Raw genomic sequence first — 23,285 nt, forward strand, 5'->3', positions numbered from 1 at the left:
AGACTTTTGGAGAGCTCCCCCTCCCCTCACCCCACTCACCATCAACAACACCACAGTCACATCTGTGGAGTGTTTTAAGTTCCTGGGAACCATCATCTCCAAGGACCTCAAGTGGGGGGCTACCATCGACTCCACGGTCAAAAAGGCCCAACAGAGGATGTACTTCCTGCGGCAGCTGAGGAAGCACAATCTGCCACAGGCAATGATGGTCCAATTCTACACGGCCATCGTAGAGTCTGTCCTCACCTTCTCCATCATGGTCTGGTTTGGCTCAGCCACCAAGCCCGACACCTGGAGGCTGCAGCGAATTGTCCGATCAGCTGAGAAGGTTATTGGCTGCAACCTTCCCTCCATTGATGAAATGTACACTGCAAGGGCCAGGGAGCGAGCGGGCAAGATCATCTCTGACCCCTCTTACCCTGGCCACAAACTCTTTGAATCACTTCCCTCTGGAAGGCGACTCCGGACTGTCAAAGCTGCCACAGCCAGACATAACAACAGCTTTTATCCACGAGTAGTTCCTCTACTCAATTCCCAAATATCTGTAGCCTCCTTTTGCTCTGGTATTTTATTTAATTCACATGTTTAATCAATAATATTTTATTATTAATGTTTAATGTTTTATGTGTCATTCCTAACTCTCACTGTATGTCATGTTGTCACTTGTGGGCGGAGCACCAAGGCAAATTCCTTGTATGTGAATACTTGGCCAATAAACTTATTAATTAATTAATTAATTCATTCTATTGGGGGCATCGTTGGTCGAGTAAATACCTTCTGGCATGAAGGAATAGGGAGTTTAGAGAAGGACGGGTTTCCAAACCATTTGTGGGATGATAGCAAGACCAGCATTTAGTCTCAGATTGCACACAGGGAGCAATCAGTGAGCTATCTCCTTAAACCACTGCAGGCCTTGTGGTGAAGATATTTCTTTCATAATGTTACCCTGGGGGAAGTGACAAGATTTAAACACACCAGTAGAAACATAGAAACATAGAAAATAGGTGCAGGAGTAGGCCATTCGGCCCTTCGAGCCTGCACCGCCATTCAATATGATCATGGCTGATCATCCAACTCAGTATCCTGTACCTGCCTTCTCTCCATACCCCCTGATCCCTTTAGCCACAAGGGCCACATCTAACTCCCTCTTAAATATAGCCAATGAACTGGCCTCAACTACCTTCTGTGGCAGAGAATTCCAGAGATTCACCACTCTCTGTGTGAAAAATGTTTTCCTCATCTTGGTCCTAAAAGATTTCCCCTTTATCCTTAAACTGTGACCCCCTTGTTCTGGACTTCCCCAACATCGGGAACAATCTTCCTGCATCTAGCCTGTCTAACCCCTTAAGAATTTTGTAAGTTTCTATAAGATCCCCCCTCAATCTTGTAAATTCTCCAAAAGATCTCCAAGAGGTGAATCACACAGCCTTGATGCAGGGTCTTGACATGGAACCTCAGTCATTATCCCATTGCCTCCAAAGATGCTGCCTGACTCATTGAGTTCATCCAGCATTTTATTGTTTAGTTTCAAGGAGAGAATTGTGTAGGGCATAGCAAAGGATGTGTATGTCTTGGCCATCAGGAAGCATGGTGTGAAGACCGATGGATATTATTCAGGGGAATTGCAGGAATAGGATATTTTTGGCAACCAAGGATAAATGCGACAGTGAAAACGCAGAAACAAGGAACTGCAGATGCTGGTTTATATAAAAGGACACAGAGTTCTGAAGTAACTCAGCAGGTCATGCAGAACCTGCTGAGTTACTCAAATGTGAGTTCACTTCCTTTTTTCATGTGGAATAGCTTTTGTTAAGACTGAAAAGTCATATATTATACTTTTATTTCATGTAGAAAATTTAGCAGCATTTCAGAATTATGTACCCGGATTATATAATATTTTTTGTAAAGACTGCTGATCATTAAATGAGAATCGCCTGCTACACTTGAGAACGGCATGTCTTTATGGCTTTCTGTTGCGCTGTCCAATAAAGAGCTCACAATTCAAGGACAAAACAAAATGAATGTACCGGATAATCCTTGTAAGCTTTTATTTTGCGTACCTTCGTTGTCTGGCACATCCAAATTCTGAACTAATGCTTCACAAATGCAATCTCTTGCAGCTAACACCTACTAATACAGACAGCATTCTGGTAAACCTCATACACCAGCTCCAAATCCTTCACATTTCTCCTGTAATGGGGTGAAAATTGCATCTCCAAATTTGGCCTCACCAAAGTTTTATACAGCTGATTTTTATACTCAATGCCCCGACTGATGAGGCCAAACATACCATTCACCTTCTTTACCACTCAATCTGCATGTGTTAACACTTGCAGGAAAATATGCACCACAAGTACATCAATGCTATTAAGGGTCTTGCCATTAACTGTAATATCCGCCTTACATTTGGCCTCTCAAAGTGCAGCACCTCAGATTTACGCACATGTACATGTTCCCTAGATCATTTCAGCAGGAATATAGTAACAGTTGTGTACAGGATAAGTATACAGAATTAATACAGAAATTTACAGAATAATGAAAGGTATAGATAGAGTGGATGTGGAAAGGATGTTTCCACTGGTGGAAAAGTCTTGGACCAGAGGTCACAGCCTCAGAATTAAAGGGCAGTCTTTTAGAAAGGAGGTGAGGAGGAATTTCTTTAGTCAGAGGGTAGTTAACCTGTGGAACTCATTGCCACAGAGGGCTGTGGAGGCCAAGTCTGTGGATATTTTTAAGGCAGAGATAGACAAATTCTTGATTAGAACTGGTGTCAAGGGTTATGGGGAGAAGGCAGCAGAATGGGATTAGGAGGCAGTGATCAGTCATAATTGAATGGTGAAGTAGACTCGATGGGCCGAATGGACTAAATCTACTCCTGCCACTTGTGTGCCGCAAGTGTTGTTCTAGTAATGCCACTCTTCCACTTTAACTGAACAGACTCAGAACAAATCTGTTATGTGAGCTGCTGGGAATTCATGAGCTCACAATCCACCTGAATACAGAAGGGCTGGATTGTCCATTGTTAATATAAGCCATCGGGTGATGTCTGTGTGTGTCGGTGGATGTACGGGTGACCCCGAGTCAAGGAGAAGTCCTAGAAAAGTTCCTAGAAAATGGGCTGCATTGCGATTTTCCATAAGGCAAAGTCAGATCAACTGCCCACGCGTCAAGTATTGCCAGATGAAAGTAAATACATTTTATGTTGATTTATTTCCCTTTTCTTTCACGCAGATTCCATGAGAACAAGTTTTTATTTTGTATCTCAAATTTTTGGTCGTGATTTGTGAGTTCTACAGAGGACGAGTTTCCATAACCGGAATGGCCGTAACTTGAGGATTTGCCCACGTAACTAATCATAGAAACATAGAAACAGGTGCAGCAGTAGGCCATTTGGCCCTTCGAGCCAGCATCGCCATTCAATATGATCATGGCTGGTGATCATCCAAAATCAGTACCCCGTTCCTGCTTTTTTCCCATATCCCTTGATTCTGTTAGCCCTAAGAGCTAAATCTAAAGGGCCTGTCCCACTGACGCGACTTTACAGCGACTGTCTTCGACCTTCAAGCTCGAGGGCACTCGCCTGGAAAACCTCGAGCTGGATCGACCGTCAGCGATGAAACCGCGAGGTGGATCGACCGACCGCACACACACGCACACACACGCACGCACGCACGCACTCACACACACACACACACACACACACACACACACACACACACACACACACACACACACACACACACACACACACACACACACACCACACACACACACACACATCGCAAAGGCAGAGGCCAGGGAAAGTGGAGGAGCGCTGTCTGAAATTCACACCCGCGATGAACAGGAACGTAAAAGACGGCTGCACAGTGTACGGTAAGTCCTTTAGAGAGCGCGGGGGGGGGGGGGGGGAGAGAAGGGGAGAGAAGGGGAGAGAAGGGGGGAGAAGGGGAGAGAAGGAGTGGAGACACTTTTAAGAAGACAGACAACGTTTATTAAAGTTTAGCGGGCGTTTTACCTACCGGTCGGTTTTCCTTGCTACTGAAAACTCCAATGAGCCAATTAAAATGCCTGGTCAGCAAAGGAGATTGCCTACGGCTACCTCGACTGCCTATAACTACATGGCGACACCACTAACACTGCACTACGAGTTCAAAAGAACCATGCAGACTAAATTTTTACTCGCTGAAAATTTTTCAACATGCAGAAAAACTTTCCTCGACCAAACTGAGGCCGCGAGTATGTGGGAACTTCCCTCGAGCATAAAGGAGGGTTACAGTGACCTCCTAGGACCACGTGTCGACCATGCTGCAAGTTGGTGGCGAGAGCAAACTCTTCTAAACTCACAGATTAGGTCGCCGCAGTGGGACAGCCCCAACTCTCTCTTGAAAACATCCAATGAATCGGCCTCCAATTTACAGAATTCTCTTCTGTGGCAGAGAATTCCACAGATTCACAACTCTGGCTGAAAAAGTTTTTCCTCATCTCAGTGCTAAATGGCCTACCCCTTATTCTTAAACTCTGACCCCTGGTTCTGGACTCCCCCAACATGGGGAACATTTTTCCTGCATCTAGCCTGTCCAATCCCTTAAGAATTTTACATGTTTCTATAACAACCCCTCTCATCCTTCTAAATTCCAATGAATATAAGCCCAGTCGAACCATTCTTTCATCATATGTCAGAGACGCCATCCCGGGAATTAACCTGATGAACCTCAATAGCAAGAATGTCCTTCCTCAAATTATCAATAACCTTTTGCATCTGGCCAAAACTGCATGCGTAATCATGACAAAATAAGCTTCTGCAGAAGATAGTTGACGCATTTAGTGGTAGTTGACAAGCAAATTTCTCTCCTTGGCACCGCACACACAGGGGGGAGTTAAAGATGCTGATAGCGTCATAGGATTTGAGTATAGGAGCAGGGAGGTTCTACTGCAGTTGTACAGGGTCTTGGTGAGACCACACCTGGAGTATTGCGTACAGTTTTGGTCTCCTAATCTGAGGAAAGACATTCTTGCCGTAGAGGGAGTGCAGAGAAGGTTCACCAGACTGATTCCTGAGATGTCAGGACTTTCATATGAAGAAAGACTGGATAGACTCGGCTTGTACTCGCTAGAATTTAGAAGATTGAGGGGGTATCTTATAGAAACGTACAAAATTCTTAAGGGGTTGGACAGGCTAGATGCAGGAAGATTGTTCCCGATGTTGGGGAAGTCCAGAACAAGGGGTCACAGTTTAAGGATAAGGGGGAAATCTTTTAGGACTGAGATGAGAAAAACATTTTTCACACAGAGTGGTGAACCTCTGGATTTCTCTGCCACATAAAGTAGTTGAGGCCAGTTCATTGGCTATATTTAAGAGGGAGTTAGATGTGGCCCTTGTGGCTAAAGGGATCAGGGGGTATGGAGAGAAGGCAGGTACAGGATACTGAGTTGGATGATCAGCCATGATCATATCGAATGGCTCGAAGGGCCGAATGGCCTACTCCTGCACCTATTTTCTATGTTTCTATGTTTCTAGGTGAGTCCTTTTACAATTACTGCTTGCACCATCTAGAGACTGGAAACGCTACAAGTCTCCCTCTAGGAGATGGCAGGGGCTATTCATCTATCTGGTTGAAAATGCTGTTCTTGTAGCATTTTGAGGTATTGCCACTTCAATGTTCATGAGCTGAATGGAGTGATAACTGTGATAGAATCACCAGTCAGATGCTAATACTGCAATGTAAGAGCATAAGAAATATGCAGATCATATAGCCTCTCGAGGATTCTCCGTAATATAAAAATAATGAGGTTGATTGATCTTAGCTTCAACTTTTCCTGCTTGATTCCGATGATTTCCGAAAGTCTCTCCCAAACCAGCCATGAATAAATTCAATGATTCCGCCTCTACAACCCCCTGGTGTACAGAATTCCGAAGGGTCTTGTGGATAAAAAATATCCTTTTTTCTTTATTTTGCTTCAGAACAATGACTTCTGCTTCAAATAATAATAATAATAATACTAAACTTTATTACAAATGCAAGGTCCAGACAAGGGGCAACATTACATTAAAAATGCATTGCATATCAGATATCATAAATATATATAAAATCATGGTATATCACATAAAAACATCATCATTTATATTTAACAAAAACCCACAATACTTAAGTTAAAAATCCAGATTAAAAGATGATCAATGTCCTACAACGAGACAACGATACCAGTGTCTCCACAGCTGGGATTCGTAGCGTGTGGTGCTAACCTTTATGTTTGTCAAGGCCACAATAAGCACATTTTTAGAGTCATTTATCCTGCAAATGAATTTATACAAGTGATGTCTTAGGATAACTAAGTTACAGAGATAGGTTGAATAAGTTAGGTCTTTATTCTTTGGAGCGCAGAAGGTTAAGGGGGGACTTGATAGAGGTCTTTAAGATGATGAGAGGGATAGACAGAGTTGATGTGATCAAGCTTTTCCCTTTGAGAATAGGGAAGATTCAAACAAGAGGACATGACTTCAGAATTAAGGGACAGAAGTTTAGGGGTAACATGAGGGGGAACTTCTTTACTCAGAGAGTGGTAGCGGTGTGGAATGAGCTTCCAGTGGAAGTGGTGGTGGCAGGTTCGTTGGTATCATTTAAGAATAAATTGGATAGGCATATGGATGAGAAGGGAATGGAGGGTTATGGTATGAGTGCAGGCAGGTGGGACTAAGGGAAAAAAATTGTTCGGCGCGGACTTGTAGGGCCGAGATGGCCTGTTTCCGTGCTGTAATTGTTATATGGTTATATGGTTATAGCTTCTAAAGTACTGACTCCTGCAGCCACAAACATATTACTGGCACTACACCATCTAGGTTGCCTTAGCAGTGTTCTCATGGCATCGTTATATGCCACCTTTAGTCTCTGCATACTTGTCTTTAAATAGTTCGACCACAGGTGCGCAGTGTAGAGTGGTGTGCAGTATGCTCTAAATAGCGACATCTTCACCACATCTGCACACGCACCAAATTTACACAAGAGAATATTCGCCTGTACATACAGCATGCGTCGTTGCCTATAAATATCCTCATCGTCTGTCATTTGTTCTGTAATAATATGCCCTAGATATTTTATCTTATTACAGACACTAAGATTGTTGTCAGACAATTTAAAAACAGGATATTTTAGGCATTTATCCTCTTTGGTTCTACAGACCATAACAGCACTCTTACTAGCATTATATTTAATGTCATGTTCCACACCATACACGGAACATATAGTAAGGAGCTGCTGGAGACCAGCACTAGATGGACTAAAGACCACAAGATCATCTGCATACATAATATGGTTCACTAAAATATTACCAATCACGCACCCAGTGTTGCAGGCTTTCAGTTGTTCAGACAGATCATCAATATATAGATTAAAAAGGACTGGGGACAAAATTCCCCCTTGTCTAACACCATTGCTAACCCCAAATGGGGCTGAGACCCTATTGCCCCATTTTATTTGCATAGTCTGGTGGGCATACCAGTAGGCCAGAATTCTAACAATGTATTCAGTCACCCCTCTTTGACTCATTTTACCAAACAGCTTTCTGTGATTAACACGGTCAAAGGCTTTGGCAGCATCAATAAAGCACATAAGGATTGAAGAGTTTTTGCCTCTATATTTGTTTACAATCTCCTTTAGGGCATATATGCATAAGTCAGTGCCATGTTTAGCTTTAAAGCCAAACTGGTTATCTGTGGAGTTAACAAACTCATTTATTCTATGCAGCAGAACTCTTTCTAAGACTTTTGACAATATGCCGGCATATTCAAAGCAATGCTATTTGATTCTATTCTTTTATGAAGAGAAATATCATATTAGCATTCACTTTGTCAAGCCCCACGAAAAGCCAATATATTTCAATGAGAACACCATTCTTATTCAGCTTCCTTAGTCATTCGTCATAAGGAAACACTTTCATGCCAGGAATCAATCTCTGAATTCTCTCCAGAGCAAATACTTCATTCTTTTGTCAGTAAGTGAATTAAAATTGTAGACAGTATCCCACATGTGGTCCCTCCAATGCACTGTTCAGTTGCAGCCTCATTTCCCTATTTTTTAACTCCATCTTCATTTTTCTCTGTCATCTCATTAGCTATATATACATCTTGGTTACTCGATCAAAAAGCAGAATATAGCTAATGTAGAGTCAATTCTTATTCAAGTAAAATGATGGGGGAAGTTTGGGTGGGTAGTTTGATGGTGACGGCACCATAATTGTGAGCACTCTGTAATATTACTACGGGCTACTTAGTGAACAGTAACTGTTCCCACAGCAAGGCAAATCCATCTTGTTTCTTAAAGTTAGCAAGGTAAAACCAAGTTTGCTATTTTCACGATTATCGAGAAGGCTTCTGACATTGCTTGTGTGGTTTTTAGCCAATGGAATTCAACACAATATTTACAGATGTCCGATTACAAGAAATGAACAAATTCAGGTTAGCAGTTCTATAATTATGCCTTATCAATTGTGATATTTAAATTGTGCTATCTACATAATATCAGAAACTGGAAGAGTTGAGCAGGTTATCTAAGATAGGAATTCACAGCAGAACTGCACTATTTGTGAAAGCATCCATTGGATCTGTCAAGTCAAGATCTTGATTATTCCACTGATCCTGGGGAACATTAATGGTCATAGACCACAAATTACAGAGGAATAAGGAATTATTTAAGGATAGGTTCACCTCTTAGCAAAAGCCAAGTTCTTTAGTCATGCAGGCCCCTTTTTCATTTCAAGACGCTTGCAAAATGGCCGCCATGCTTGCTCACTTCAATGCAACCCCCATTTTTTTTTGTGGAAGATGTTTTGGAGTGATGTGATGGGCTGGCTTTGAACTTTCCTTCGCATAGAAGGAGTTGGTAAAACCTGGCATGGTTGGAAACATGCACTATGATCTGCACAGAGTCAAGGCCACAGATTTCATTATATCTGAGACATTCACACCATGCAAAGAAACAACAGCTGGCAAAACTGATAAGAAACTGAGAGCCTACTGTGAGGAAGGGAAGTGTTATACTAATTCAACATAATATGCAGAGTGAAGGCGGGGATTGTAGAATTCTGCTTGGTAACTGCTTAAAATAGTCATGTGGAATAATTATCAGGCATATTTGGGAACAAATGCAGCAAAAACATAAAAAATAATATCCAAGTTTTATAGTAATTCATATATAATGTATAATCAATAGCATTTATTATATATTCAAATACTTTAAATGTCAATGTGTATTTATTAAATTACTTTCTGTAATCTTTAATGCAGTATCAGTGAAATCAAACAGAGTTTTACATGAATTAATGAATACAAGAATTAATGTATAATACAATGATAGATACTCTCGAAAGAAAGGCATTGGTTATCCCCCTGCCCTCAGCGCCCTTACCTGCAATGTAGATCGTTCTGAAGTATTTTGAGTCTGTGGAGTTCAGGTTAAAATGAGAATCAGCCCAGCAGACGGACAGCAGAGCAAGTAACAGCAGAGAAGTCATCGTTGAGACTGCAGAGATTCACTTCACTGTGGGAAAAACTAAAGGAATTTGGGTTATTGAATAAATGAGCAGAGATTTCACCAGCTGCAAATTGTCTTGAACACGCTGCAGTCAAACACACACAATGATCTTTATATTAACCCACAGTGAAATTTAACTGGATAAGTACTAACATAGAACATGAATTGTTATTAAAATCCAGTTTTAGTAACATCAGCAATTTCCTTACAGAATTCACACACAAATTACAGAGAAAGAAAAGCTAAAGTACAGTTTAAATTACAGTTGCCACATTATTAAGAACTGATATTATTACAGAGAAGTAGAAACAGACTTGTCCACAGCGTTCGTTAGGTTAATGCCTTAAATATTTTCAAATGACATCTATTTCATACATTTTACGACTGGTATACAAAGTCCAAGGTTAGAAGAATGGGTGCTAGGATCAGTTCAGCACTTCAACCAGTCACATCCTCAGAGCTGCAGAAACCCCTTTGCAGCATTTTACTTTTATCCTTCAGAACTGAAACATGAAACTAAAACTCTTGGAGTCTACTCACCATTTTAAACAGTGCTATCACTTGGAGTAGCAATGAGGAAGATAATGTTGAGACTAGGTTAGAGTGGACAGTGCAACCACTGCAGTCAGTCACACACACAGATTGATTTTTCATTAATTTCTACCCTAGAATGCTGACGCACAAACTGAATGTGCCAGGTAGCGTGTCTGCAGTCAGCAAAGCTGCATGCAGCAGAATGGCACAACCAGGCTATGTAGACCCATTAGATCTCAGCTCATTGTCACCACAAATATATCTGATGCATTAGCAAATGCTTCAGGGAATACTGCAATGTAATTGACAGAAAAAATCACATAGAAATAAGGCTGATTCTGTTTTAGAAATATATTTCTAAGCAGTTGTAGGTTATTTAGCCTGCCCTTGTCACAGTACTTACACTGGTGGAAATGAGAATGACATGCAATAATTTGGAACATATGAGCATGTGCTGCAATCCTGCATGGACTAAACTGCACCATTGACTACAGCATTGTTAAACCCAAATCTGTTGTCGCACTTTTTCAGGGGCAAAGATATCCTAAAAGAACATCAATGAAAGCAGTTTCTTCCCAGCTGTTATCAGACAACTGAATCATCCTACCACAACAAGAGAGCAGTCCCGAACTACTATCTACCTCATTGGTGACCCCTGAGCTATCCTCGTTCCGACTTTGCTGGCTTTACCTTGCACTGAATGTTATTTCCTTATCATGGTATGATTTGAGTATAAGAGCAGTGAGGTTCTACTGCAGTTGTACAGGGTCTTGGTGAGACCACACCTGGAGTATTGCGTACAGTTTTGGTCTCCTAATCTGAGGAAAGACATTCTTGCCATAGAGGGAGTACAGAGAAGGTTCACCAGACTGATTCCTGGGATGTCAGGACTTTCATATGAAAAAAGACTGGATAGACTCGGCTTGTACTCGCTAGAATTTGGAAGATTGAGGGGGGATCTTATAGAAACTTACAAATTCTTAGGGGGTTGGACAGGCTAGATGCAGGAAGATTATTCCCGATGTTGAGGAAATCCAGAACAAGGGGTCACAGTTTAAGGATAAGGGGGAAGTCTTTTAGGACCGAGATGAGAAAAACATTTTTCACACAGAGAGTGGTGAATCTGTGGAATTCTCTGCCGCAGAAGGTAGTTGAGGCCACAGTTCATTGGCTATATTTAAGAGGGAGTTAGATGTGGCCCTTGTGGCTAAAGGGATCAGGGGGTATGGAGAGAAGGCAGGTACAGGATACTGAGTTGGATGATCAGCCATGATCATATTGAATGGCGGTGGGGCCGAATGGCCTACTCCTGCACCTATTGTCTATGTTTCTATATTTCTATGTATCTGGACACTGTAAATGGCTCGATTGTAATCATGTGTAGTCTTTCTGCTGACTGGATAGCACGCAACAAAAAGCTTTTCACTGTACCTCAGTACATGTGGGAATAAACTAAACTGAACTGAACCGAAATTGGATTAATGTATGCATTGAAAGTATCACTTGACAATGTGCACGGTGAGGTTAAAAGTCAGGTTTTAGCCATAATTTGTCAGCCTCACGCGAACTATTATGCTCCAATGCTGATATGTCCTTCCCGATGGTCTGGAGGCTTGTTTGCAAAGTTATCACCTGGCCATCTGCTCCAACTTGGCAGCAGAGAGACAAACCACTTATGCCAGTCGGGCCCTGAGTCAAAATTATAATTGACTACTTATGAAACCACTAGAATTAATCTGCATATCACAGGAAGCACCTAATTTGTTTTTAACTGAACATTCTCAGCGCTTGTAATTTAAAATTGTAATCAGTTTTCAAGTTTCCATTTTTCCCCCCAATGGCCAGTCCAGTATCTAACAAATAAACCTCCATTTGAAGAAGGGTCATGATCCGAAACGAACGTCACCTATCCATGTTCTCCAGAGATGCTGCCTGACTTGCTGAGTTACTCCAGCACTCTGTGTCCTTTTGTTTATTAACCAGCCTTTGCTGTTCTTTGTTTCTTAATATATGTCCATGCTGCCCTTAAAATGCTGCCAGATGTGGTGTTGGAGACAGATATAATGTTGGTGTTTAAGAGGCTTTTAGACATTGTGGTCCGAAAGGCTGGTGACTGTGCTGTCCTTTTAAAAAAAATAATCTATGCTCTTTGTTGGGCATCAGGGGTACAACATAGGGCCTCAGTGCTGCAGTAAAACTGGTACTCATTTTAATTTGCTCAATTGACAGTCCGAAGACAAATCATGGCAGGACAATAAATAATAGGAACTTGACAAGGGAGTCCAAATGGTGCAAATTGGGTGAAGAGCCTTCGACCTGAAGTTTCTGAACGATATGGACGGCACACTCACACAGTATGCGGAGCTGCTTCACATGACCAAGATTCAGTCCCGACCTCCAGTGCTGTTTATGTGGAGTTTGCACGTTCTCAGTGTCACCAAGTGGGTTTTTATCCACAGTGTCACAGTTTCCTCCCACATCTGACAAATGAGTGAATTGTCAGGGTATTGGCGACTGCAAATTGTTACTAGTGGGTGCTGTAGGGTGAGTGATAGAAATGGGGAGAGAAGATGGGAAGGTGGGGTGAATAAAATGGGGTTAGCACATGATCAGTATAAATAGGTGCTTGAAGATCAGTGCAGACTCAATGGGGTTAAAGATCTGTTCCTCTGCTGTATGCCACTATTAATATAAATAATGTCTCGTATAATTAATGCATTGCTAATTGTGAGGAGATATTTCCACAGATTGTTTATAAAACATGCAAGAAGTGAGACCAGCCTGCTCAACCATTGAAAAAAAATCATTTATTCTTGGCCTCAGCTCCTTTTGCTCACATGTTTCCTAGAACCTTTGGCTCCAATCTCATCTGAAAATCTATCTTAGCCTTTAATGTGTTCAACGTCTCAGCTTCCACAATCTCTGGGATTGAGAATGCCAATGATTCACAACTTCTGAGAAATGAAATTCTTCCTCATCTCCATCATAAGTGGGTGGATCCTCTACTCTGGAACTATGTCCCCAGTTCCAGATCGTCCTACGAGAGAAACTATTCTCACAATATCTATTCTGTAAGCTTTGCAGAATCTTACACGAGCAAATACCAATAAGGGACCCCAAGCTCCAATAAATGTTATTGTCTTCTCAATTGTTCCCCATATGCCAACCCCTTCATCCCACCACTCAATGTGTTGACCTTTTGGACTCCAATGCAAGTATGTCTCTTGCCTGTTATCAGGATTGAAGGCTATGTAGCAGCTTGGATAGGAAATTGGCAAGGTACCAAGAGATAGAGTGTGATGGTGAGCGGTTAGTTTTCATATTGGGAGGGAAGTATGGAATGGAGAACCCTAGAGGACAATGTGAGAGGAATAAACTGGGAAGATGCACAGAGTCTCTTGCCCAGCGTAAGTGAATCGAGGACCAGAAGACAAAGATTTAAGGTGAAGGGGGAAAAGATTTAACTGGTATCTGATGGGTATCCTTTTCACACAAAGGGAGGTGGGTGTATGGAACAAGCTGCCAGAGGAGGTAGTTGAGGAAGGAACTATCCCAACATTTAAGAAACAGTTAGACAGGTACATGGATACCTGTACATGGACAGGCACATAGACATTGTACATGGATAGGACAGGTTTGGAGGGATATGGACCGAACGCGGGCAGGTTGGACAAGTGTAGCTGGAACATGTTGGCCAGTGTGGGCAAGTTGGGCTGAAGGGCCTGGTTCCACACTGTATCCCTCTATGGCTGTCTTCTTAATATAGAACTGATATGGATAACAGTGAAAAGGCCAACATTTCCAAATTTGCAGATGACATAAAGCCTTGAGTGTAGTAAACTGTGAAGGGGTAATAATAATAGACTTGGGCCTTGAGTGGAAGGTGTTGCTCTACCTTATAGATGCAGGGGCCCAAGTCCAATATTGCCCTCATGTCAGGTCTATGTGGAATTTGGATTATTTTGGATTCTTCCACGAGCACTTCCCAATCCTGCAACCTCTATCACTAGTGAGGACATAACTGGCTGCTCATTGGAATGCTGCCATCTCAGATTCCTTCCGTCATTCTGAAGACATAAGGAACTGCAGATGCTGGTTTACAAAATAAGGCACAAAGTGCTGGAGTAACTCAGCGGATCAGGCAGCATTTCTGGAGAACATGGATAGGTGATGTTTAGGGTCAGCATCCTGACATACATCAGAACTTAATTGCCAATTAATCTAAAGCCTAGAGTCCCCTTTTCGACAACAATATGGAAATATCAGCACCATAAAGATGTACCACAATCTTTTCAAACGCTATTTACCGTAGGCAAAAATATTGCCAACAATGCCCACATCAAAAAATAAGCTGCAAATATCTATGATCCATGCCTGCCGGGGATGATCTCAAGATGATTGGTGACAGACTTATTGGCAAAGAGAGTCAGCAGCTGGAATTTGCAAAACCTAATACATTTCTAGGTCTTGTTCAAAATCAGATTTTCATGCCAATTCACTCCACCTTATAAGCCACCACAGCGAAGAGATCTACAAACATCCTAAGCTGTCCTTCAAAATGTGTAGATAGTCAGGATGAAATGGTCCAAGTAAATTTTTCACCCAGAAAATAAAAGTCAAAAAGTGTATTTCACTCAATGTTACTCCATAACAAATAATTGGTTGCATCCCGATGTTGGGGAAGTCCAGAACAAGTGTCACAGTTTAAGGATAACGGGGGAAATCTTTTAGGACCGAGATGAGAAAAACATTTTTTACACGGAGAGTGGTGAATCTCTGGAATTCTCTGCCACAGTAGGTAGTTGAGGCCAGTTCATTGGCTATATTTAAGAGGGAGTTAGATGTGGCCCTTGTGGCTAAAGGGATCAGGGGGTATGGAGAGAAGGCAGGTACAGGTTACTGAGTTGGATGATCAGCCATGATCATATTGAATGGCGGTGCAGGCTCGAAGGGCCGAATGGCCTACCCCTGCACCTATTTACTATGTTTCTATGTTTCTATGCAATAAATAGGTTGTTTTGCAACCTATTTGACAAGATAATCAGATTGATCTTACTAAATAATTGCAGCAATGCATTACTAACCCAAACGTCTTTTTTTTGATGGAGATACATATCTCATTATTATACAGATGAGCAGAGAGCAACACCACACGATCATTTTGCCTGGTGAGTTGTCCTCCCGTTCAAGGTAGGCTGTCATCAGCTGGTATTCATTGTTACTCTATTAGATAGTGTAACCCCCCCTCCCTCCACTCTATCCAAAGACCCCAGCAGCCCCTTCCAGGTGTGATAGAGATTCACGTGCACTTCTCTCAAACTTCATCTACTGCTTGCTCTGTTCCCAAATTGGCTCCTTCACATTGGCGAGACCAAGCGTAGACTTGGCGACCGTTTCGACGAATACTTGCTCAGCCCTGCTTGATCTGTCGGTTGTTAACCATTTTATCTCCCCTTCCCATTTCCATACCGACCTTTCAGTCATGGGCCGCATCCATCACCAGAGTAAGGACACATGCTAAATGAACAATAGCAGTTGGGTTCCACTAGGGTAGCTCGCAACCCAATGGTGTGAACATTGAATTCGCCAATTTGAAGTATTTTTGAGTATCTGAGATCCAGCGTGGAAACAGGCCATTCAACCCACCTAGTCCACTCCAATCAATGATCACCCCTACACTAGTTCTATCCTATGCACAAGAGACAATTAACAAAAGCCAATTAACCTACAAACCTGCACATCTTTAGAATGTGGGAGGAAACCAGAGCACTCGGAGAAAGTCCCAGGGACAATGTACAAACTCCATACAGGCAGCATCTGTAGTCAGGATCGAACCCGGGTCTCTGGCACTGTTTGGCAGCAACTCTATCGCTGCGCCACTGTGCTGCCCAAAGTGAGAGAGAGAGAGTGAGAGAGCTATATAGAGAGAAAAATACAGAAAGAGAGAGGGAGAGAGGGCGAGGGAGAGAGTGAGAGGGAGAGGGCATCAAGATTCCAGCAGCTTTAGTGTTTTATCTCTCCGTGTTACTTCCATTGCTATTCAAAACAATCATATTGTATTTATTGTATTATCCCTTAATGACTAAAGAACATGGACTCCAGTCTGTAGTTAGGATAATGATACCAACTGAGGAATACTTTGAACAATCTCAAGCACAGGTACACTATTGCCACGGTGGTGCAGCGGTAGAGTTGCTGCCTTACAGCGCATGCAGTGCCGGAGTCCTCGGTTCGATCCCGACTGCGGGTGCTGTCTGTACGGAGTTTGTACGTTCTCCCCGGGACCACGTGTGTTTTCTCTGAGATATTCGGTTTCCTCCCACACTCCAAAGGTTAATTAGCTTGTAGGTTAAATAGCTTGGTATAAATGTAATTTGTCCCTAGCGTGTGTAGGGTATTGTGAGTGTGCAGGGATCACTGGTCCGTACAAACTCGGTGGGCCGAAGGGCCTGTTTCTGTGTTGTATCTCTAAATTAAACTAAACTAAACTATTGCCAGTGGTCCTTGAGCTTATCACAACTCTCAATTCTCTTCAAACAGCGGAAATTTCAAAGATCACCCAAAGTTTAATATACTGTTCTTGGGTGGATGAAAGCTGTGGCCTATTCGTCATTTACAAAAGCTAACTTTCCCTTACATTTCTGAGTGGCCAACAATGACTGTGCAATGAGGGCAGCACAGTGGTGCAGTGGTAGAGTTGCTGCTTTATAGCGCAGAGACACTGGTTCGATCCTGACTACGGGTGCTGCCTGTACAGAGCTATTACTGTCTCCCTGCGACCGTGTAGATTTTCTCCTGGTGCTCCGGTTTCCTCCCACATCTCAAATACACACAGGTTTGTAGGTTCATGGACGTTGGTTTAAAAAGTGTATCGAGTGGATATGGGTGATCGCTGGTCTGCAAGGACTTGTTGGGCCGAAGGGCTTGTTTCCATGCTCTATTTCTAAGCTAAAATTACACTAAATATCAACTCTGTGGGATTCCAGACCTTCAGAATGTACAGCATGAGCCGCGGTATATCAGGGGTGTTGAATATCGAGCAAGGTGTGAAATACCAGCACAGTGGAATATCAAGCTAGACAAATTCCACCAAATTCATGTCTTTCTTTTGTACAGTTTGTCCCACACATCTGTGTGTCAGGGCTGTGCCTTCAGTTTCTTTGGCATCCCAAAGTATTACCTCTATACCTCTCAGTAGATCAGAAATACCCTGCAGTACAGCAGTTCCCAGGCTCATTTCAACCTGCAGAAGCCGACAAGATGAGTTTAATTTAGTTTAGTTCCGAGCTACAGCGCGGAATGCAGTGCACGAGATGCCCACACTGACCAGTGATCCCCCACACATTAACACTGTCCTACACACACTGGGGACAATTTACAATTATACTAGGCCAATTAACCTGCAAACCATTATGTCTTTGAGTGTGGGAGGAAACCGAAGATCTCGGAGAAAACCCACGCGGTCACGAGGAGAACATAGAAACATAGAAAATAGGTGCAGGACTTCAAGCCTGCACCGCCATTCAATATGATCATGGCTGATCATCCAACTCAGTATCCTGTACCTGCCTTCTCTTCATACCCCCTGATACCTTTAGCCACAAGGGCCACATCTAACTCCCTTAAATATAGCCAATGAACTGGCCTCAACTACCTTCTGTGGTAGAGAATTCCACAGATTCACCACTCTCTGTGTGAAAAATGTTTTCCTCATCTCGGTCCTAAAAGATTTCCCCCTTATCCTTAAACTGTGACCCCTTGTCCTGGACTTCCCCAACATCGGGAACAATCTTCCTGCATCTAGCCTGTCCAACCCCTTAAGGATTTTGTTCAAAAGGGAACTGCAGATGCTGGAATATCGAAGGTACACAAAATTGCTGGGGAAACTCAGCGGGTGCAGCAGCATCTATGGAGCGAAGGAAATAGGCGACGTTTCGGGCCGAAACCCTTCTTCTGAAGAAGGGTTTCGGCCCGAAACGTCGCCTATTTCCTTCGCTCCATAGATGCTGCTGCACCCGCTGAGTTTCCCCAGCAATTTTGTGTACTCTTAAGGATTTTGTGATTTTTTATAAGATCCCCCCTCAATCTTCTAAATTAGAATAGAATAGAATAGAATAGAATAGCCTTTTATTGTCATCCAGACCGAAGTCTGAACGAAATTTAAGCAGTCATACATATAATACAATACAATAAAAAACAACAATAAACACATATTAACATCCACCACAGTGAGTCCACCCAACATCTCCTCACTGTGATGGAGGCAAAAGTCTTAGGGCTGCAGTCTCTTCCCTCCTCTTCTCCTTCTGCGCTGAGGCGATACCCCCCGGGCGATGTTAAAACCTGTCCTCGCGGCTCAAACACCGATACCCGGGGTAGTCGAAGCTGCCGCTCACCAGACCTGCTGACGCAGCCGCTGGCCCGCGGCCGAACCCCCGGTCTCAGGCCACCGCCACCAGAACTGCCGTCCCAGCCCCCGGAGCATCGTTCCAGCCCCGAGCCGGATCGCCCTCACGTGAGTACTGCCACCGTCTCAGCCTCGCGCCAGGCCGCCGCTCCTCCCTCGGGCCAGGCCGCCCTGACCGGGCACCGCTCCTCCCTCAGGCTGGGCCGCCCCGAGTCGAGTCTATCCAGTCTTTCTTCATATGAAGGTCCTGACATCCCAGGAATCAGTCTGGTGAACCTTCTCTGTACTCCCTCTATGGCAAGAACGTACAATTCCGTAAAGACAGCCCCCGTAGTCGAGATCGAACCCGGGTCTCTGAGGCTGTAAGTGCTGTAAGGCAGCAACTCTACCGCTGTGTCATTGCCTGCACATGGGAAGGGAAGATGCTGGGGATAATGAAGGCTAAAGTGACAAAAGTCCTGAAGCTTCTGCTTCATTGATCTAAGCATCGGTTCTGCCTTTAAAGTGGCTAAAATATCAGCTACAATACCTCTGCAATTCCCCACATTACAATAAAGAAAACCTTCATCATCTTTTCCAGCACAGTGGCACCGCAGTAGAGTTGCTGAATGTATGGAGCACCATCCTACACCAGGGACAATTTGCTGTCTGTATGGAGTTTGCACGTTCTCCCTGTGACCGCATGGCTTTTCCCCCGGGAGCTCCGGTTTCCTCCCACACTCCAAAGACATACAGGTTTGTAGGTTAATTGGCTTTGGTAAAGATTGTAAATTGCCCCTAGTGTGTAGGATGGTGCCAGTGTATGGTCAGTGCGGATTCGGTGGGCCAAAGCACCTGTTTCCACGCTGTACCTCTAAACTAAACTAAATTAATGACACAAGGAATCTCAAGGTGAAATATAGAGACCTTTATTTCAACTCATTGTTTGCGATTGGCTTCAGTAAATGACCCCAAGTGTGTAGGATGCGAAACTGGGATAACATGGAACTAGTGTACGGGTGATCAATGGTCGGCACAGACTCGGTGGGCCGAAGGTCCTGTTTCCATGTTGTATCACTAAACTAAACTAAATAACTAATTACACAAGGATTTTCAAGGTTAAATGTAGAGACTTTTATTTCAACTCAGTGTTTTGTGATTAGTATTGCATTATAATCAGGCATTTAATGTTGTGTGGCCTGTGTACAATATTTAACACATGGCTGTTTATGTAAGGGTAGTGTACTAGGTGGCTGCAGAGTTTCAATTTGCATCAACTGCAATTCAGGTGACCTTGTGGTTCTCAGAACTGATGCACCTGATTCAGTTCACAGCTGCTGCAGCTCGTGCCGACCTTGTTCTTTCCACATCCTCCTCTCGCTTGCTTAGCACAGAGGATGGGGAAGATGTGGCACTGTTGAGATACAACAGCTTCACTGCTGCTGCACATGGTTAGTTGCCTGGCAATCGCACAGCACACCCACTAGTTTCTGAAAGAGCAGCTACAACGGGCTGGATCTCTGCAGATAATGCAATCTTTCTGCTGACAACTATTGCTATTCAGTTACTTAAACTAGTCTGGATAGCAATGGAGAGGTAATTTATTTGCTTTAAAAATCACATTTTTTTTGTAGTATATTAATTTTACATATCATACGGTCATTTACAGTTAAATTTACTTTTCTTATTTTAAAATAATTGCCATTTGTCATTTACTTGAAGTATAATAGTCACAATATTCCATTTCTCTAAACTTCAAAGTGATTTAACATCCATTAAAACTCACTGATGCTTATACCATTGGCGAAGTGCCCAGCTTTGCTTGATGTCAATATTGGCGGTGCTGGCTTGAAGGGCCGAATGGCCTCCTCCTGCACCTATTGTCTATTGTCTATTGTCAAAGGGTGTCAGGAATATTTCAGGGATGGGCTTTCTCATTGCACTTCTAATCCTTCTATTGGTGTCCACACCAAACCATTAGGCTTCAGGATATAACCATATAACCATATAACAATTACAGCACGGAAACAGGCCATCTCGGCCCTTCAAGTCCGTGCCGAACACTTACTCTCACCTAGTCCCATCTACCTGCACTCAGACCATAACCCTCCATTCCTTTCCCGTCCATATACCTGTCCAATTTATTTTTAAATGATAAAATCGAACCTGCCTCCACCACATTCACTGGAACCTCATTCCACACAGCTACCACTCTCTAAGTAAAGAAGTTCGCCCTCATGTTACCCCTAAACTTTTGTCCCTTAATTCTCAAGTCATGTCCTCTTGTTTGAATCTTCCCTACTCTCAATGGAAAAAGCTTATCCACGTCAACTCTGTCTATCCCTCTCATCATTTTAAAGACCTCTATCAAGTCCCCCCTTAACCTTCTGCGCTCCAAAGGATGGTTTGGACCAGTACGGTAAACCTCCTGCACTCAGTAAAGGTGATGATGGGCCTGGGAGGACAGTGAGCTACCCTTCTAAACAGGGTGAGATCTGGCCAAATGCCTCCGAACTTCTGTCCTCAGGTGTTCTCAGTCTAATGTCTTTCAATCTAAACAATTACGTAGATTTGAATCTATGGCAACCTGCACACTTTTTGGTAATCTCAGGGTTGACTTCTCATTAAAAAGCAACCAACTAAAATACAGCTTTCCATTCCTTGAAGCAAACGGGAAGCACCTAATCACGCAACATTTCAATATTTCCATGAGCATTCAGAACCCATTCAAATTCACTTTTTTTGTTCGGTCAGGAGAAACAATGGAATCCCAGATTTTAAGTGTTGCGCTAAAATAATTGATTGCAATGAGATTGCATTGGTACATAAACAGGCAATAATTCAAAGTGTAGTTACATCTAATATTCCGTCCTATGGGAAGAAAATGCAAAGATTTGCAGGTGTTTGCACTGGTGGAAAATACACACATTCAACACTCTGCTTCCTGAGGAGACTGAGGAAAGTCGGCATGTCTCCAACGACTCTTACAAGCCTCCACAGAATGCACCTTAGAAAGCATCCTGTTGTGTTGCATCACAGTTTGGTTCAGGAACAGCTTTGGCCAAGACCGCAAGAAATTGCAGAGTTATAGATGTAGCCCAGTCCATCACAAAGGCCGAACTTTCCACCATTGACTCCATCTGTAGTTCACACCGTCTCGGTAAAGCAGCCAACATAATCAAAGACTTGCCTCATAAGCGTAGGCATAGAAAATGGGTGCAGGGGTAGGCCATTTGGCCCTTCGAGCCAGCACCGCCATTCAATATGGTCATGGCTGATCATCCTAAATTAGTAGGTACACAAAAATTCTGGAGAAACTCAGCGGGTGCAGCAGAATCTATGGCGCGTAGGAAATAGGCAACGTTTCGGGCCAAAACCCTTCCCGAAACGTTGCCTATTTCCTTCGCTCCATAGATGCTGCTGCGCCCGCTGAGTTTCTCCAGCATTTTTGTCTACCACATCTCAAAGGGCTGCTGTTTATTTACTTTCTAAGCATTTTTGTCTATCTTCGATTTTCCAGCATCTGCAGTTCCTTCTTTAACTCTTAATTACATTTTGAAGTTAGTTTAGAGTTTTTAGCTAAGATTAGTTTAGAGATGCAGTGTGGAAACAGGCCCTTCAGCCCACCAAGTCCATGATGACCAACGATGCTGCTGCACCCGCTGAGTTTCTCCTGCATTTTTGTGTACCTTTGATTTTCCAGCATCTGCAGTTCCTTCTTAATCCTAAACTAGTACCCTGTTCCTGCTTTCTCCCCATTCCGTTAGCCCAAAGGGCTAAATCTAACTATCTGAAACAGTCGTTATATCTTCTCCCTGCTCCCATCTAGCAGAAGGTACAGAAGCTTGAAAGTGTGCACTGCCAAACTCAGGAACAGCTTTCCCCTCTGTTAATCATCCTTTTGAAATGTGTTTCAGTAAGCAAGGGTACGGTCTGATTCACCTCCACCACACTGTGGACATTGGACATTGTCTATGATGCACTAGAATGCTGAGAACTAAACTCTGCACTCTGTACCTTCCCCTTTGTTCTACTCTATTGTACTTACGTTTGACTTGATTATATTTATGTATAGTATGTCTGATCTGTTTGAATAGCATCCACAATAAAGCTTTTCACTGTACCTTGACAATAATAAACCTAAACCTAATAACCCTGACCAGAAATGTCCCTGTTCTCAAAGAGACACGTTGCTCATCTATTGAATAGTATGATGTGACTCAAGAGATGAATTTGGTGTTGCTACAAGGTTTCAGGCTAAAATCACAGCACAAATTAAGCCAAATCAGAATTTAATCAGGAGTTGGATAGGATTGACACCACAAAGAAGAATTCCAACGTGCTTTGGATAATTTAACATATTGATATTCACGTGTGGTGGCATTTAGACCTGAGCATTCAATTCTTCCTTTCTTGTAGACGGAATTGCGTGTAACTTTCCCCAGGTGAATGATGATGGAAATCATGGTGAATTATAGGCGGCATGGTGGGGCAGCGGTAGAGTTGCTACCTTACTGCGCCAGAAACCCCGGGTTTGATCCTGACTATGGATACTGTCTGTACGGAGTTTGTACATTCTCCTCGTGACCGCGTGGGCTTTCCCGCACTCTTCTCACACTCCAAAGACGCACAGGTTTGTAGGTTGGTTGGCTTAGGTAAACATTGTAAATTGTCCTTAGTGTGTAGTGTGTGCTAGTGTAGCGGGGATGGCTGGGTGGCACATACTCAATGGGCCGAAGGGACTGTTTCTGTGCTGTATCTCTAAACTAAATTAACTAAATTAAAGGATATTTTAGAGGCCAATTAAAGTACAAACCTGCATGTGTTTGGGATGTGGG

General features: G+C 43.0%; 1 protein-coding gene across 2 annotated transcripts in view; it reads right to left on the minus strand.

The window, feature by feature from the left end:
* The window catches only part of hapln1 (hyaluronan and proteoglycan link protein 1), a 111,873-nt gene that overhangs the window by 44,416 nt on the left and 44,172 nt on the right, over positions 1-23,285 (minus strand). For both annotated transcript variants that reach the window (XM_033017234.1, XM_033017233.1), the window contains exon 2: positions 9,402-9,545. In XM_033017234.1, the coding sequence (XP_032873125.1) occupies positions 9,402-9,507 (106 nt within the window). In that variant the 5' untranslated portion in view covers positions 9,508-9,545. The remainder of the gene's footprint in view (positions 1-9,401; positions 9,546-23,285) is intronic.

This window comes from Amblyraja radiata, chromosome 3 (assembly GCF_010909765.2).
Source record: "Amblyraja radiata isolate CabotCenter1 chromosome 3, sAmbRad1.1.pri, whole genome shotgun sequence".
NCBI lineage: Eukaryota > Metazoa > Chordata > Chondrichthyes > Rajiformes > Rajidae > Amblyraja > Amblyraja radiata.